Raw genomic sequence first — 18,192 nt, 5'->3', positions numbered from 1 at the left:
GCCCCAGATATTTCACTAACCTTTTCTGAAACCCACAGTGAAGGCTTCAAAGCCCCTCCAAATGACTTATCCAGTCATCCAGCCATTAAAAAGCTTTTCTGTTGTAGAACTTGCATCTTTGTCATTGCAATTGAAGTCCCTTATTTCTGCACAGAGAACAGATTGTTTGCTTCCACTTTCTAAGAGCCTTTTATATACTCAAAGCCTGCTATCATATTATATATGAGCACCTTCAAAGAGCCAACAGAGTCAATGATTTTATTGGAAGCATCAGATTTTATGACTCGCAGGAAGTGATCACCATAACTCACACTCACATCTCCTGCCTGTAGAGGAGATCCTCCTTGCATCTACAAAGATGCAAGAAGAAAAGAGGCAAAGAAGGGGTAAAATAAATCCCATCTTACATTTGGGATGCTTAATTCCAGCCTTGAAGGCTGATTTGCCCACTTAACAGCTGTGCTCTTCAGAAGCAGTTGTTCCACAGTTATTTAGAGAGAAAGACGAGTTTTGTACTTGGTTGTTAACACAAAGAACAGCATAAACACACAAATGAACTCAGCTTTGCAGTGTTGTAATGGCTGATGAGGGAAGCCAAGGATCCTTCCACACTGTCAGCCTTCATTTCTAGAGACATACCTTTGGGGGTGATGGTAATGCTGCTCTTGTCATCTCTGGACTCACACAAGTACTCTCCCTCATCCTCAGCCCGGATCCCTCTTATTGTCAGGGTTCTTCTGACCCCTTCCTCATCAATCTGGAAACGTTTGCTGGGTTTGATCTCAACTGCATTCCTGCGCCACACCACCTTCCCTTTGGCATGGCTCACTTCACAGCTTAAAGTGACACTGCCTCCAATCTCAGCATTAACAGCTTCGAGCTTCTTGGTGAACTTCACTGGGATTTCTAAGATGCAGAGGAAAGAAAAGAACTATGAGAATGCACAAGTTAACAAACGTGTTCTACAAAACCAAATGAAAAACCCCATGAACAGACACACTCGGGGATCATGGCAGGCTGAAAGAAATCCAAAAGATAAAAATCTGGAGATATTATCAGCATGGAATTATATTATCATTCTATTTCTGCAATGTAAGAACAGCGCCTTAAAGAGACTTAAAGACTACCTTCCAGTGTCTCTAATCTTCTACCTAATGAGATGTGTGGTGGTTTTTTGCTGCTATTGTCGGTTGGTTGGGATTGTCTCTTGTTGCTGCTTTTATTGTTCTGTTTTTTAGCATCAGAGTCTAATTTGCCTGACTACCATTAAAAATCTGTACAGATGGAAGAACCCCAGCAGCCACAGTTGTATTTCATGTCACTGGAGACACAGCCAATGGAATCAGAGATCTGGGAATGTGACACATTCAACCTGTTGACATGACCTGCTAGCAACCACTCCCATGCAGTAACAGCCAAAGGGAGCTGGTGGGGTGCATGCCAGCTGCAGATTTCTCCAGTGTGGGTGTCTGAAGGGACACAAACCCCATGCTACATCCTCCTCATCAGCTTTGACATGCTTAGCAGAGTCAGGAAGAGCTGAGGCTCTGAACACAACCTACCAACTGCTTTAGGAAGAGATAGAAACTGGGTGATGACAGTGAAGAGCAAACACCAGAAAAGAACCCATCATAGTCCCTGAGCTCTCAAGTGGCCAGCAGAGGACAAACTTGGATCTCTGGAGGCAAGAAGGTCTTTTCTGGTCTATGCTGGGGATGCTACAGCAGCTGCAACAGCAAATCAAGAGTAAAGGTTGGAACAGCTTGTAGAATAGACCAATCTTCTTCACTTCATCCTCCCATAAGAAAAGAGCAGCTGTAAAAAAAGGACACAACTTGCAGGCTTCTACCTCCTTACCTTTCACTTCTAGAATTCTAAAACTAACTGAGAAATATTAATACACTGAGTATGGCCTAAGTAAGGCATATTTTCTATTCATTCTACTCCCAATCTCTTGGCCTCTTCATCTTGTACAACACTTTGCCACAGAACTGGGCAGTTCTGGGACACACAGCAGCAGAGGGGATTGTCTTAATCACCTTCCTCCCTATCTCTTTCTCTGCTCTTCAGAACGTCCCGTGCCTGCTTTCGGCTTCTGCTCACTGACACAGATCAGGTGATGAGGCGTGCAAAGATGAACAAAATCTATATAGAAGTTCCTTAGTCAAAAATATTCCACAGCCACATTTTCACCTCACTACCACTACATTAAAAAGGAGAATCCAATTAGTGGTGTGGGTCATTGATGTTGTTCCAGGGGGAATTGTGGCTGTTCCATGCCCACAGGGTAGAAGACAGACAGTCTTCCTCTAAGCCACATAAACAGCTGCTTAGTGCTCCCAAAGCGAATATCAGCTCTTCTGTTGAAACAAATTGTCAAATCTAGGCAAGAAAGAACCTAGGAACTGAAGGAACCAAAAGGGTCCTTGAACACCAGTCCCATGGCTGCAAGTCACTATGCAAACATATTGAACCCAAAAGAACATCTGTCCTGCAGGCAACCAAAACCTGAGTTCCTTTTACTTAAGACCCACTGTGAAACATCAGAACACATAAACATGTGATAGTCAAACCACTGGCTGCCTTTTCATGACCCAGAACAGTATTCCTGGCTTCCTGATGGAAGGTTGGGAACACGCAGCCAAAGGGACAGGATCAAAGGCCTCCCTGAAATCTAGAAAGATTACATCCTTTTCCTTCATACACTGAGTCGGTGGCCTTATCATAGAACAAGATTTGATGACCAAGACTGGTTGCACACATGCTCCCTCACCGATGTTTAGGCCACCAGACTGTTTACCCGGGCAGAGCTTCAGCACACAGAGGCATTTTGACCAGAACCTTGTGCTGAACTCTAAAACTTACCCCCAGGCTTCCTGACTGTGTGGTACTGGCACGTCCTGTTTGGGATGGAATTCTCAAGGTGCTTGCCACGAGCCTTCTTAGACTGAAGCAAGAGATAGGTTGCCACAACTGGTCGTAATTCTGCTAGAAAACAAGAGGATGTAGATCTCTTCAGAAACATTGTCAGTACAAAGAAAATTTCTGCATGTCTGCCATATTTTCCCCTTGATGTGCAACCTTCACGTCTGATCACATTAGGGTAGTTTCAGGCTTCAGCTGATTCACACAATATGTAAGAGATAAAGAAGCAGACTATTCTCGTTTTTGCTTGAAAGTTAGTGTATTGTACAATTGCTGGAAGTGAAATCTAAAGCTGGTGCCAGAATCTCTCTACTGAAGTGAATGGCAAAGCTCCTACTAATTCAGTTTGTACAGCATTTCAGCTGGACTCCCATTTCTGGGGGCAAGTTTCAGCCCAGCTCCAAGGAGCATCGACATTCAGCTGGACTTTCAGCAGCTTTTTGACTACTATGAGAACCGTGGGTACAATGCTTGACAGACTCAGTGTAGTATAATAACCTTGAATTACTTATCAGGCATTAGAAGTCCTTTGAATTAAGACTGTGATAATATCACAGACTTGAACTAAAGAACTTTTTCCCCTTGTAGGTCGATCGTTCTCTTTATTCCCTGTACCTAAAAAAGAAGTAACAGTGACTCCACAATTGATCTTGCCTAGATAAAACTTACATTTTACATCTAGTCTTACTAAGGTTATATGGAAATCTTAACAATCCTTCAAATTCTACCACTTTCTATTTAATAGAAAGACAACTCAATTTCAAGAGACAACTTTCAGATTCAGGTTAAAGCCAGAGTACCCATCATGTTTTAAATCTCTTCTACAGCTTGGAATGTCATTATTGACATTTATACAGCATCTCTAGAAGCACTCAGTTCAGCTTTTCTCATTTCTTTTCTAAAGTTACCGGAATTAATTTATTTCCTGAAGTATTTGTGAACTGTAATTCCCCAAATTTGCTTGGTTGTCCTACCTGATGTGTTGATATTTTCCACCTATCAGTGAATCATTTCAAAGCAGGGAGTTAAGCCAGCATGTGACATCTGCTGTTCATCCATCAGTTTCTGTTTTGAGTCTGCCTGGACTTCCAGAGATTCATAAGGATTTCAGCATGGTAAAAAAATAACAAAAAGGCTGAGAAAACACAATTAAAGGAGAAAAAAGGAATAAATGTGAACTTCAGAAATGCAGTTATTAGGTAGACTATGAAGTTCTGCAGTGGTAACTTACCTCTGAAAGGTGTGAAATATTTCATGTTTGAGAATAAGTGAGTGTTAGAGTCAGTTAATACAGTAAGGTTATTTACTGTAGGAGTGGGCTTAAATACAGAGAATTACTGACATACGTTTATTACCTCTGACGTTAATGCTGATCTACTCTCTCTTCTCTTGTTGTGAAACACAGAAAGCTGTTACACAGTCTTCATCAAGGTGTCCCAGCTGCAAGAATAAGACCTATACTGAGGAAACAGCTTTCAAGTCATCTCACAGCCCAATCTCACCGTGGTAGTGTTCTGCTGTGCAGCAGTCAATAATTAGCCATGATTTCAGATTCTTTTTTAAATAGTGTTATGGCTACATATTACAAGGAGTAAACAGAAAGAGTCGTCCAACTTCAGCAACTAGTCCCTCTGTGGCAACAGGTCGTGAGTTCTGAATTCAAGTACAAAAGCCTGTCAGCAGATGAGACCTTTAACTAGAGCAGAAGTGACGCTTCTATCTCTTCTTGATTCCTAGTTCCATGGCGTGCACAGCATGCTGTGCTGCATGCACAGCACAGCTGTTCTTCAGAGCAACAGTGGCACCCAGTGACCAACAGCAGCCATTGTCTGCAAATACACAGCAACTTCCCAGGATCTGCAGCAACAATCTCCCCACACACTCCACTTCACACAGACACTATGACCCTGATTAGACTCAAGCAGCAGACTTAAAACAAGTCAGAGTTTTAGATTACAGAATATTTCAGGATCTATAATGTGTGAAATTCAGTTACACAACAGGGCCTAGGTGACGGCATTTCAAGCAACGTTTAGATCACAGCCATGTAAAATAAAAGCAAATTCAGTGCAGAAATAGCAAGCCTGTACCTTAATACCCATGAGATTATCCATTTTTTACTGCACTCTGACTAAGTTCTAAAACTTGCTCATCCCAGTTCACTTCAACAAGTTCCACCAGTTCAAGCAACGCAGTTCTGAGATCCTGTGTATGTTAGGCAGATAGAATTGAACAGTGCAGGAATAATCTCTGACAGCTTTAAGAGCTCCGTTCTGCTTACAAACTCTCAGTCCAAAACTATTCACAGTTTTAAGGCAATGAACACCTGAAGCAGTTGGATCATCTGCCATTTGCCGCATTCTGCTTCTTGGCATCATGATTAGCACAAAGGGTTTTCTGCTGTCCTGCAGAGATGGACAAAGTCCTGCTTACAAATGGACCAAGTTTCAGTGTACAGCAGAGTTTGTACCAGACTAAAAAGCCACGTCATTCAATTCATGTGCTCAGGTTGTTATGCACTCCGAAAGGAAACAGAACTAACTGTTGGATTCTGAAGGCAATCTGTGGGGTCCTACATTACCTCCTGATTCTGGAAGAGGAAATTCTAATAGCAAATGCAGAACTTTGATCTTTGTAGACATGAGAAGAGCTGGCATTTAGGAACATTCCTTTCTGGGAAATCAAATGATGTGTCTATATTTTTACTACAGATAGTATAGGGAGCAGCCAGTTGAAGAACCAGATACAAAAAATCCAGCCCATTAGCAAGAAAATACTTCTCCTTAAATTCTGTATGTTATCATGGTATAGAATCAGGCTACAATGCCACATAGGCCAACCAAGCGTAGAACCAAATCCACAAAATACTGGTAGACAAAGCAGCAAAAACAGGGACAATATTCAGCAGACAGGCCTTTCTACCCACAGCTCAGCATGTTCTGCCATCCGAAAAGCAAGGCCTCTAGTCAAGCTCAGCTATTTCCCTTCTCAGTGTATTCTAGCACCACTGATACCCACTGGTATCCTCCTGTAGAGTGCCATCATATTGTCATCATCCAAAGGAAAATCCCACACAGCAGAGCATACAGCACTACACCCATGCTCCAAATATCCGCCTGAGAAACAAAAAGACAAGCTTACAAACCTGAAGCACCTCAAATGGCTTCCTGACAGACTGGATTGTCTGCCCTTGCCAAAGCCCACATATAGCCCATGAAAAGCTGGCTCTTTCCCTCAGGAAAAAAAACCTTATCATCCCAGAGAAAGCATATAACCCTAATTCAATTGCCCTTCCACTCAGCTTAGAGCACTACTAAAACCAGCATCTTCACTTTAGCTCATCACACTGCTGCAGTTCCTTTTACAAGGATTTCACTGGCAAAAATGAAATCAAAGCCGTCACAAGGGATTTAACACATTACGTGTTACTGGCTACGAGAGCTGTCAGCACAGTCACCTGTCAGGCTTTGCTGCTGTTCTCTTTATGTATAGGCACAAGGTTCAGACACCTCACAGTGCAATTCTCACTTTGACTGTAAAGAAAAAGGAGGCTTGAAAAGCAGTGTGTGGAAAACAAAGAAACAAGAATTAGAACAACAGTGGGGCCATGGCACTTGTAGGAATTGCTCCGCCTTTAACAGCGATTCAAGAAGGATGAGGGCATTCCAAACCAGACCAGTTTGGACAGATTAACAACTGCAAGTAGTGGGTTCCAAAATTCCAGACATGAAATCAAAGCTGGAAAAACTCTTTGCATTTACATCTCTCAATTTTTAGTACATTGTGCATTACAACAGAAACAATTCTTCACATACAACTTGGAAGCTAAAGACAAGTCTGACAAAACAGACTACACAGAAATGATGGATAATTAACAGAGCAAATTGCTCTTTCAAACACTTACTAATGGAAAGAGATCTCTGAAGTTGCTGTTCTGTAGAGCACCAAAGTAGTCGCTTGAGGCAGTTCAGGATTAGCCTGAGACAAACCAGCCAGCTGTGTGAACTGAGACCAATTGCACTTCTTCTATTTTACTTTCATTCTATGTGACCTCACTAAGCAAATATTGTCTAAGACCATGAGTATCACATAAATGTGCAGATCTCAAGCTGCTCACTTATCTAGTACCCTTCGCATGATGCTTTATTTTCCACAGCTGATCATCTAGATTGTGCCTGTTGATTGTGCAACAACAGCCTGTTCGTCTCGATTACCTGTGAGAGGCTCTAAATTTGGCCAGGAAAAATCATTTGAGGATAAGTAATTCTCTTGGAATCATTAAGGCAGTTTTCCCATGCTTTCATAACAGCAGAGATACACACACACACAAACTCATGGAACCCCACTGCTTTGCACAATCCTGTGCACACTCACATGTGTCATGCACTGATTTCCCAGCCAGTCCTTGTAGGGTCTCTTACTTAGGACAGGAGTGCAGGGGAGCAGCCAGAAGCTGTTTGCATTCCCTGCTGTCTGCTGGGCAGCTTTGCTGGAGATGCTTGTGTTGCTTTGTTTTTCCTTGGGAGGTGGGAAGGAGCTTTGGGTTGGAGGCACATCCCATGCCAGAGCATCCCAATGGCACGTGTGGGGCACTGATCTGCAGCAGATGAAGGGGAGGAGGTCCCAGCACAGCTCTGCACCATGCTCTGCCACACTGGGCAGCTTGTTCCTGGCTCAGCAACGTCATCAGACAAGAAGCAGGGAAGGAAATCAAGGATGGGGGATACCATCAAACGCAGTTAGTGCATGCCTGTGCAAGACAAACAGACCCAGAGCTTGCAGGTTGTTCCTGCTTTTGTAGCATTTGTGTGCTGTAGCTGAGCAAAAGGTTCTGCTGCTTGAATCTTCTTCTGCAAGAGCCGACTACCGGTAAATGTCTGCGGGGATGTACTTGGTGTGCACTTCTGAAGCCATTTGAGAACCTAGTCGTTCTTGCTGCAGGACCCCTGTCTTCTGTTAAAAGCTGAACGGTCCCCAGAGCACCTGTTTCCATCAGCTACCACCATCCAAAGCAGCCAGCCTTCTTACAGTCACCTGGCCCAAACATCCCTTTTGCTCTACACTTGATTCCTGCAAGAGATGGGAGCTTGGCACGCACACCATCCTTCCAACACCCCATCCCAGCAGAAAGGGATCACAGCGCTGGCACAGCTGAAACAAAAAGGGTATGCGAGTTTCCTGTTAGCACTCAGTGTGAACAAATCTACCACTGAGCAACACCGTGAGCCCCCACTCACCTCAGCACAGGTCAACCTGTAACCCCAGCCTTCCCCTATCCACGTGAAAACGCACACCCATTCACCACCCTGCCTACTTTGCACACCCCCATGCACGCACTGCATCGTGTGCCCTCCTTTGCATTCACAGACATGTGCCAACCACCCCTGGGAACACGTACGTGCCTACACCTTCCACAAACACCCCTTTGTGTGCACCTGTGTGCAACCCAACTCCTCAGCACACGCACGCGTTTGTGCCACCCTGTCCACGCACTCACCACGTGCCCTCCAGTACCCAAGGATTGCAGAGATGCTCCAGACTGTGCCAGAAATGGAATCTCAGAGTGCTGGGACATTATTGATCACTAAGAAAAACACTTGGAAGCATATTCAATCTGCAGAAGCTGTAATTACTGGGCACAGTTAGCTTTCCTATGGCTCAGCTGGAGGAGGCGGGTGCTCTCATACATCTGAGACACTCGCACAATGTTGGGATCATTCTGATGGAAACTATGTCTTCAGATATCATGGTTAAAACCATCCAAGATGATCATGCAGAGCCTTAGCTCTTGAGCAGCACTTCTTCCCCACCCTTCACTACTCCAAGCAGCTCCAACAAACTTCTCAGAAGAAATCCAGGCCAGCACAGACCTGGCAGACCAGAACCAAGTGCAGCTTGTGTGACGGCAGTGCCCACTCCTTGCTTCCACCCTGCTCCAGCAGGTTAAGGAGTCTGAGCCTCACTGGCCTTTGACAGCTCAAGACTTTCAGCACCTCATGCCAACATTTCTCACTAAGATACACCTAAGGCATTGAATTCTCTTCTCACTACCTCCTCCCAGTCCTTCCCTAGGAACAGAAACCATTCAGATTCTACAGCAAACTACAGCATCTGCACTGCAAGAGCACACTGAACCACCTGCAACAATGAAACATGGTTTTGGAGAGTGGGTATGAAAACACACCTTTAGACAGCTGTCTCCCTGTAGCCAAAAGGAAACCAAGAAGGAAAAGAAAAGTCCAGCCTGAAACATGCCCATGCTACTAGCCCAGGTTTTTCACAGTCAGTGCAGAATCCATCCTGTTCATGAGGTAACAAATGAACAGTGAGTCTCCCGTTGCTCCACCCCTTCTCCTTCAAAGCCAGAAAAAGAAAGAATAAACAAGCAGAAGAAACCCAGACGTACCTTTCCACACACAGAGCAGAAAGTGGAACAGCAGTTGTCTCCTTCCTGAGACATGGTGGGGAGCATCCCAGAGGAAGCCCAAGTTCTTTGCTTCTCTCCACAGGGACTTCAAGCACTCTTGGCAAGAGATGCTTTTGTTCTTTCTTCAATTGCTTCCATCACCAGAATCTCCTTTGGAAAAGGAACCCGAATGAAAGAATCAGCAAATGAAAAAGAATGAGCAATAGCCACTTTACCAGCTTTCTTCTCACACTCAATTTAGACTCTTGACTCGGGCAAGGTCTTAAAATCAGCTGGTTACAAGAACTGTCCCAAAATATATCCAGCATCTGTACAGCTGCTGTTATTTCTGACAGCGAGTGTAATCACAGAATCATAGAATGGCCCGGGTTGGAAGGGACCTCAAGGATCATGAAGATCAATCACCTCCCTGTCCCTGCTGGCCATCCCCTCTTCTGATGGAGCCCAGGGGACCATTTGCTCTCTGAGCTGCAAGAGCACGCTGATGGCTCACGTTCTGTTTTTCATCCACCAGGACCCCCAGGTCCTTCTCTGCGGGGCTTCTCTTCAGGACTGCTCCTCCCAGTCTGTAGAAATGCCTGGGATTCCTCCAGCCCAAGTGCAAAACCTTGCACTTTGCTGTGTTGAACCTCATTAGATTCATGTAGGCCAACCTCTCGGTTGAGCTCCCTCTGAATGGCATCCCTTCCTTCCACTGCATCAGCCGCACCACTCAGCAAACAGCAGAGGGTGCACTCCATTGCATCATTGGAGTCTCTGATAACCATGTAAAAAAGCACTGGTCCCAAGACAGACTCCTGGATGACACCACTTGTTATCGGCCTCCACCTGGACATCAAACCATGAATCACCACCCTCTGTCCTCTACAAAACCTCTTTGTCTTCTACTCCTGCTGCAGCTGCAATGGCTGCACCAGCATGACTCACGTGTTTGACAATCCTCCAGCTCTGGCCTAGCCATGCACAGCAGCAGTCCGTCTCCCTCCCAGCTCACTCACCAGTGTGCTGCTGTGCCCCAAATTCAGTGCAGCAGCATTGAGAGCAGGCAGCACCCATCACCCTCCTCTAACTCTCTCTGCCAGCTGCGATGAGGACTGACACAGCACGCCCACCCCAGCCCAGCTTTTCTGCTGAGACACCTTCCAGCAACCACCCAGCACCAATCCCAGTTGCTGCAAGCTGTCTGAGAGCCTGCTGGAGTGCACTGACAATAACTTTGTGGGCCAAGCATTAAGCACACCAAGCAGAAGGGAAGCATTACTGGACATGGTGCACAGCAGGGGTTAAGACTGGAGGTGGTCAGGGCTGTAGTGACCATGCCCTCCTAGAGTTCCTCATCTCAAGGAATGCAGGCCTGGCAAAAAGCAAAGTCAGGACCCTGAGCTTCAGGAGAGTCAGCTGCAGGCTGTTCAAAGAATTCTTGCATGAGAGACACTGGAAAACTGTTTTTAGGGGTAAAGGAATGGAAAAGAGATGGTAACTTTCTCAGAAAACCTTTCTCAGAGCTGGAGCTCTGAGCTCCATCCCGACCACACGAAACACAGCAGAGGAGGCAGGAAAGCAGCATGGCTGAACCTGCTGGTTACAGGGAGCAACAAGAAGGAAATGGAGAAACAGCGGAAACGGAGACATGCAGCCTGGTCGCTTTGGTGGCCTTCTACAGTGGAGTGACAGCATCAGTAGGGAAAGGAAAAGCAACTGACATCACTCAGCCAGACTTTTGCAAGGCCTTCGATGTTGAGCAAGTTTCCTGTTAGAGCTCAGTGTGAACAAATCTACCACTGAGCAACACCCTGAGCCCCCACTCACCTCAGCAGAGGTCAGCCTGCACCCCAGCCTTCCGCCTATTCTGCTCCATTGATGGAAGCACACCGGGCATCATTGCTACTCACCCGACCAATGATGATAGGGGCAGAAAAGGGAATTCCTCTTTACCTTTCAGATGAAAAAATGATGACTGTGTGGAATCTTCCCAGTACAGCTGCGGGGCCTTCCTTTACTTGTATCCTGCTGCTCCATGTCACAGTGGGAGAGCTGCTCTGGCCTCTCCTCGCAGCCTGTGCGTCCTGCAGTGTGAGCAGCTTTGTGGATAGAGGAGATACCCACACAGACTTCGGCCTGGATAGAGAACTGTGCCCTACAACATAGAATAGCCCTTGGTACATTTATATCATGCTCTTTTCCTTGTGTGTGAGCAATCCTTGCTCTTTTCAGATGGTACTATGAGCGTGTGACACCCCAAACACATAGTTAGCATCTGTCCATATCATTAAGGCTCTCGTCAAGGCAGTTATTTCAGCCTTCTGAGGGGTAGTCCCCACGGCTGATGGTTGTGCTTCCATTCCCTGCTCAGTAGCAGTTACTGCATGTCCTGCCTTACAGCCTCCTTGTCTCACAAAACTGCAGCTGCTGGTAAACCAGGCGTCTTCTGCATCTTCTAAGGGTTCGTCCTTCAGCTCCGACCGACTGGATGTAATGTGCAGCATCAGTTGTTTCAAAGCAGTGATGTCATCCTGGTTCTCCACCAGGGGAGTTCCGCTAAGGAAAGATACTGGGTTGGCAATAGTAGTTACAATTATTTCTATATCACCCTGCTCTACCAGGATGGCCTGGTATTTCGGGAATCTTTGGGGTGAAAGCCAATGTCCCCCTTTTGCCTCCAATACAGTAAACACTGCATGAGATATTAAAACTGGTATCCTTTGGCCCAGTGTAGATTGATGGGCTTCTTGAATATTGAGCACCAGTGCACCCTGGATATCCCTTACTCACTTCAAGCTGTTTCAAGTTTACCATCAGTCCGTAGCTGTGTATCCATGGTCGGCACCCTCCTGTCATTCCTGGCAAAATATGGAGTTCCTTGGCAGTTTGCAGCTCAGGGGTTGAGCAGATGGCTTCTTTCTTGGCAGTCCTTAAGGTTCAAAGTCCAGCTGTCATCTCCTATCCCAAATACGTCACTTGCTGCTGAGTTAGTTGTGCTTTCTGTCAACCAAGAAACTCAGCAAACTCTCAGTCTATTATACACAGCCCTTTTGTTGCTGTGGCACCCACGTGCTCCAGTAAAGTTCCACCCTAGGATGGAGGATGCCAGGTCTCAGGCTCACGAGTTGACCAGTTCTCAACAATCATTCAGCTGTTCTCACAACCCTGGGTAACACTGTCCAGGTTCACTGAGTCTCTTCTCCCTCTATTAGGGAGAACAGATACACGCAAGTACTCGTATGCTATCATGAGGAATCCAGTAGGTTACATTTAATTTAGAAGCATGATGCAATCAAAAGCTCGCTTAAATAAAAGCATACCCTTTTCTTTCACTCAAAATAATAGCCCAGAAAAAAATAAAAACAAAACAAAACCCTCATCATAATTGTTAAAGAAATTATCTACTAGATCTCGATGGAGAGTGGAGACACATGCTAGTTTTAGGAACACAGCACTTATCTCATTATCTGAATGCATCTCAAGGCATGCTCCTTGTGAAACTGTGAGAACTTCTATCATTAACAGACATGTACCGTGCCCTGATATATGGTTAAACCGCTTGCAGTACACTGTCAGATGTACAGGATGGCAGCTGTATGTGCTGTGACCAAATAAACCCCACACTGAAACCTTTCAGAATTTTAGGACCTACAAGTATTGCATTCATATTTAAAGTAAAAAATTCCAAAGCTACACATGTTCTAGGTTTCCATTTGTTAGATACAACATACCTTTGGAAGTAGGCGCCTGAAAGGATTTGCCTTCTACTTGCTTCTCTGTCTGGCTCTTCGAAAAGAAGGCCTTTGGAGCAGGAAATGCAAAGGGCAGCTCATTTCTTAACGCTGACTCTGCATCAACATTCTCTGTGTTTGCACGCTTCTTAGATGCCACTTTTCTTGTCACTGGAGTTGACAGTGTGAATTCCATATCACCCAGTTGAGTATCATGCCTCGAATGGTGCCAGAGATGGAACAAAAGGTTTTCTGATCACAGCCGGAGAAATTACTGTCAAAGAAATTCTAACAGCTGAGAAGGTCAGACACAATGCTTATAAAAATATCATACATTATTTGGCTATTGAACAAAACAGTTGAAAACTCTGATTCTCTCCTAGAATAAGTTCGTTTCTTATAGACTGTCAAACGCCATTTTTTGATTTGTTCATCTCAATTCTCCATTGAGGATTAACCCTCACCAGCTTATCTAAACATAAATATGAATTATCACTTGGTTTAGTTAAAAATTTGAATAATATCACAGTGGATTTTTTTGTCCAACACAGTAAGATTGAATTTCTTTCGGTAACTTTCAACCTCTGCCTACCTCCAGCCTAACTCCAGAATCTTATTAACTGTGCCTTATCTCTTCCCATTGTGTTTTAAAATCCTCACTGACTCCTTTACTTGTTCCCTTGCTTGCTGTTTCTGTGCAAACCAAACACTGGAGTTAGGGATCACGTCAAACCAACCGTGGCCTACAGGTAGAAGGCAACAAAATTTATGCTTAACATACTTCTTTGCTCTATCTTTATCTTCCTTTGGTCAAGGTCCACTAGATACTTAAATATGGAGTAAGCACTAGATACAATGAGAAGCAGATTTCTAGATTAAGAGCTGTATTTTTTCTGTAAGAAACTAGCTGTACATCTTCACACACCTGCTTTGTTTTCTGAGTATTTAGATCGAGTGGAGATTCTTCAAACACTGAAGCTACATCAGAAAATTCCATGGATCCAAACGCATCTGGCACATGGCTGCAGTCTGGCACATCTTCATATGCCAGAGCCTTTTCAGACAGAAATGTTCCATCGAGATTCTTTTGCAGAATTAGAAGGAAGATTTCATCAGAAGATTTCACCACTAAAGTCTAAATAAGATTGCTTTGCAAGTTCCAAACTATGGCTAACAGCTAATGGAAGTCCACAGGCCAGCAGCAACAACTTTTATATTATGTTCTTAATATTCTAATTGTTGATATGACGTTCATATCAAGAGCAGAAGGGAAATTACTCTTAGAGCTCAAGTCATCTTTCACAGCCTGCGTCAACAAGAGCAGCACCTCATAGCCTTTGGTTTCAAGACCCGGACCACAAGCTAGCTAATGATTTTACACAGAATTCCAGAGTTCAAGTCACTGTTTACATTAGGGCTGAAATTGTACTGAAAGCCTTCAAGTTCATCACACTTAATTATCACTGGCACCACACATAACTCCACGTTACATATGTGATCGCACGCAACCTGGCAACTTCAGACAATTCCCAAAGCACTCCACTTGCACTTGGCTACTAAAGTACAGAAAAAGGAATTAACATCAGAAATTGCTGCAGTCAAAACCATCTAAGAATCCAAGTCTCCAGGAAACAAGGAAAGCAAATCCTCTCCAGGACTGTGTTCTAAAAGGAAACAGATCAGAAAGGTGAGTTCTTCCCCCCTTTGACCACCCACTCATGTAACGTCCATGTCATTTCTAAGTATGCTGCCCAGACCAAGACTGAGGATGCTTCAGAAGAAGACCTTCCCTGCTAAGCCAAACAGAACAAGTAATGTACCAAAATATGTAGAGCCAAACGAGGAAAGGTGCTCTAGGAAGGTAAGCATCACAAGAGACCAACAGGAATACTTACACAATCCAAACAATGCACAGTTTCTGTTCCACAAGCTGCCAAGAGGAATGTGTGCAGTACTCACAGCGCACCATGTACACTGCTTACTGCAGTCATACTGCTTCGTAGGACCAGCCCAACTTGCTAAAACATTTTAATGAGCAGTCCGAACTGTCTGGATCAGCACGGTTCACTTGGAAGGGACCTTCACAGATAAACCTGAAGAGGTGAGGCGACTGCACTATCTAAACCTTAAAGCATATAGGACCTTAAAGCATAAGCTTAAAGCACAGAAGCATGACCAGCAGGTCGAGAGAGGTGGTGCTGCCCCTCCACACTCCTCTCACTGAAACCCCATCTGGAGCACTGCACGCAGTTCTGGAGCCCTCAACACAAGAAGGACTTGGAGATGTTCAGGCAGGTCCAGAGGAGGGCCATGAAGGTGATCAGAGAGGGCTGAAAGCACCTCTACTATGTGCACAGGCTGAGAGAGATGGGGCTCTTCAGCCTGGAGAAGACTCCAAGGAGACCTTAGAGTGGCCTTCCAGTATCTGAAGAGGGCCTACAGGGAAGGCTGGGGAGGGACTTTTCATAAGGGCAGGTAGCAACAGAATGAGGGGAAATGGCTTTACATGGGAAGAAGGTAGATTAGGATTGGATATTAGGAAGAAATGCTTTACTGTGGGTGTGGTGAGACACTGGAGCAGGGTGCCCAGCAAGGCTCCAATATGATTGCTTTGCAAGTTCCAAACTATGGCTAACAGCTAATGGAAGTCCTCAGTCCAGCAGCACAAACTTTTATATTATCTTCTTAATATTCTAATTGTGGATTTGACATTCATATAAAGAGCAGAAGGGAAATTACTCTTAGAGCTCAAGTCATCTTTCACAGCCTGTGTCAACAAGAGCAGCACCTCACAGCCTTTGGTTTGAAGACCCGGACCACAAGCTAGCTAATGATTTTACACAGAATTCCAGAGTTCAAGTCATTGTTTATGTTAGGGCTGCAATTCTACTGAAAGCCTTCCAGTTCATCACACTTCATTATCAATGGCACCACAGATACCTCACAAAGAAGCATTATGACATCACAAAGGGGCATTATGACGTCAGAAAGGGCATTATGACATCACAAAGGGCATTATGAATCACAAAGGAGCATTATGACATCACAAAGGAGCATTATGACGTCTCAAAGGGCATTATGACGTCACAAAGGGCGTTGTGACGTCACAAAGTAGCATTATGACATCACAAAGAAGCATTATGACATCACAAAGAAGCATTATGACATCACAAAGAAGCATTATGACATCACAAAGGGGAATTACGACGTCAAAAAGGGTCATTATGACATCTGAAAGGGGCATTATGACATCACAAAGGGGTGTTATGACATCACAAAGGGGTATTGTGACATCACAAAAGAGCATTAAGACATCACAAAGGGGCATTATGACATCACAAAGGAGCCTTATGACGTCTCAAAGAGGCATTATCATGTCACAAAGGGGCATTATGACATCACAAAGGAGCCTTATGACGTCTCAAATGGCATTATGACGTCACAATGGGTCATTATGACGTCAGAAAGGGGCATTATGATGTCACAAAGGGGTGTTATGATGTCACAAAGGGGCATTATGAGGTCACAAAGGGGTGCTGGGAAAGGATCTCTGTGTGGAGATTGCTTCTACTAGAGGTAGTTCTATAAGACTATATAGAGCTGTGCAGAGGCTGTAAATCTGTCTGCAGAGGGTGATGATCAGTTCCAAGTGTCTGCAGTCAATGCTCATGGACAGAGCCCATCCAACCTGGCCTTGAATGCCTGCAGGCCTTGAATGGGGCATCCACAGCCTCCTTGGGCAACCTGTTCCAGTGCGTCACCACCCTCTGAGCAAAAAACATCTACCTAAGATCCAATCTATACCTCCCCAGTCTCAGTTTTAAACCATTCCCCCTTGTCCTATCATTATCCACCCTCATAAACAGCCATTCCCCCTCCTGTTTATACGCTCCCTTCAAGTACTCAAAGGCCACAATGAGGTCTCCCCACAGCCTTCCATTCTCCAGGCTAAACAAGCCCAGATCCCTCCACCTTTCCTCATAGGAGAGCTGCTCCAGCCCTCTGATCATCACAGTGGCCCTCCTCTGGACCCCCCCCAACAGCTCCACATCCTTCCCAGGCCTGGACACAGTGCTGCAAATAGGGCCTCACAAGAGCTGAGCAGGAGGGGACAATCACCTCCCTCTCCTGCTGGCCACCCCTTTTTCAGTGCAGCCCAGAACATACATGGATCTATCTTTTCCATACGGATATTCCCATCTGTGTACATATATATACCACACCTACACCCCCACAATCTGCTACAACTCCATAGAATTTTCAAGGTTGGAAAAGACCTGGATGATCTTATGATCTTACGATCTCAGATCTTATGATCTGGATGATCTTATGATCATCCAGTCCAACCATCACCAATACTTCCCAGTTAAATCACATCCCTCAACACAACACCCAAACTTTTTGTGAACTTCCCAGGGTTGGTGACTCTACATGAGAGAAAAGGGCACTCAGATAAGGGATTCTGCATTTGCTATTAGCAGAGGTGGGATGAGACCGAGCACTGCCCCAGCTCCTGGGATAACGCAGAAGGGCTGAGACCTTCCAGCTGCTTCCACCCAGGGTCACACAGCAAAGCCGACCCTGCAGGAGTCTGCATCATTCTTTGCATGGCATTGCTAAGAGGAAGATCCCCCCCCTACCCTTGGCTCTACACTCCAGCTGCTGTCTGCCATCTGTAAAGCCACCACAGCTCTCCTACTGGAGTTCCCATCTGCACAGTGACAGCTTGGTTTCTTCTTACTGTCAAAGCAGCCACAGCCTCAGTGCTTCTCAAATCTCCCCTTTTCAGCTGATTTCCTCTTTCTAGTGGCTGGGCAATTCCTCCCTCTCACAGTCATCCCTCTGCCCCACTCTGTGCCCACAGACCCACAGAGGGCACACAGAGCCAGCCCTGTCCCAGCTGCTGCTGCTTCACATCTGACAGTCTCAGGAGCTGAGATCCAGGCCGAGACAGCAATGCCCAGACATGGTTTGTAGGACGTTTGTGATAGGAAATAAGGAGGTTTGTGATTAAACCTGCCCCCTAAGGAGGAAGGCAATGCTGCCTGCAGCCCCAGCAGGCATTACAAAACATCCCCATTTACAGGAGGGTTTTAAATAGCACAATTCAGGAACTACAACTGCACA

At 45.2% G+C, this 18,192-nt stretch overlaps 1 protein-coding gene and 1 long non-coding RNA gene across 2 annotated transcripts; both read right to left on the bottom strand.

The window, feature by feature from the left end:
* Positions 1-522: 522 nt before the first annotated feature.
* On the bottom strand, positions 523-3,412 carry LOC146752988 (cell adhesion molecule CEACAM20-like). Its single transcript, XM_085531205.1, has 2 exons — positions 2,866-3,412; positions 523-906 (listed from the first exon to the last, which is right to left on the bottom strand). Exons 1-2 carry the CDS (start codon positions 3,023-3,025, stop codon positions 524-526), a joined length of 543 nt encoding a protein of 180 aa, XP_085387331.1. The 5' UTR covers positions 3,026-3,412; the 3' UTR covers position 523.
* A 53-nt stretch (positions 3,413-3,465) lies between these two features.
* Positions 3,466-4,542, bottom strand: LOC146752987 (uncharacterized). Its single transcript, XR_014940343.1, has 3 exons — positions 4,281-4,542; positions 3,900-4,060; positions 3,466-3,540 (listed from the first exon to the last, which is right to left on the bottom strand). It is a non-coding gene; the product is annotated as an uncharacterized LOC146752987 (long non-coding RNA).
* Between the last annotated feature and the right edge of the window lie 13,650 nt (positions 4,543-18,192).

Source organism: Coturnix japonica, unplaced genomic scaffold, assembly GCF_054131305.1.
Source record: "Coturnix japonica strain WE unplaced genomic scaffold, WE-NBRP24 Scf040, whole genome shotgun sequence".
Classification (NCBI taxonomy): Eukaryota; Metazoa; Chordata; class Aves; order Galliformes; family Phasianidae; genus Coturnix; species Coturnix japonica.
Note: the sequence above shows the minus strand (reverse complement) of the source record. Positions and strands in the feature narration are given on the sequence as shown.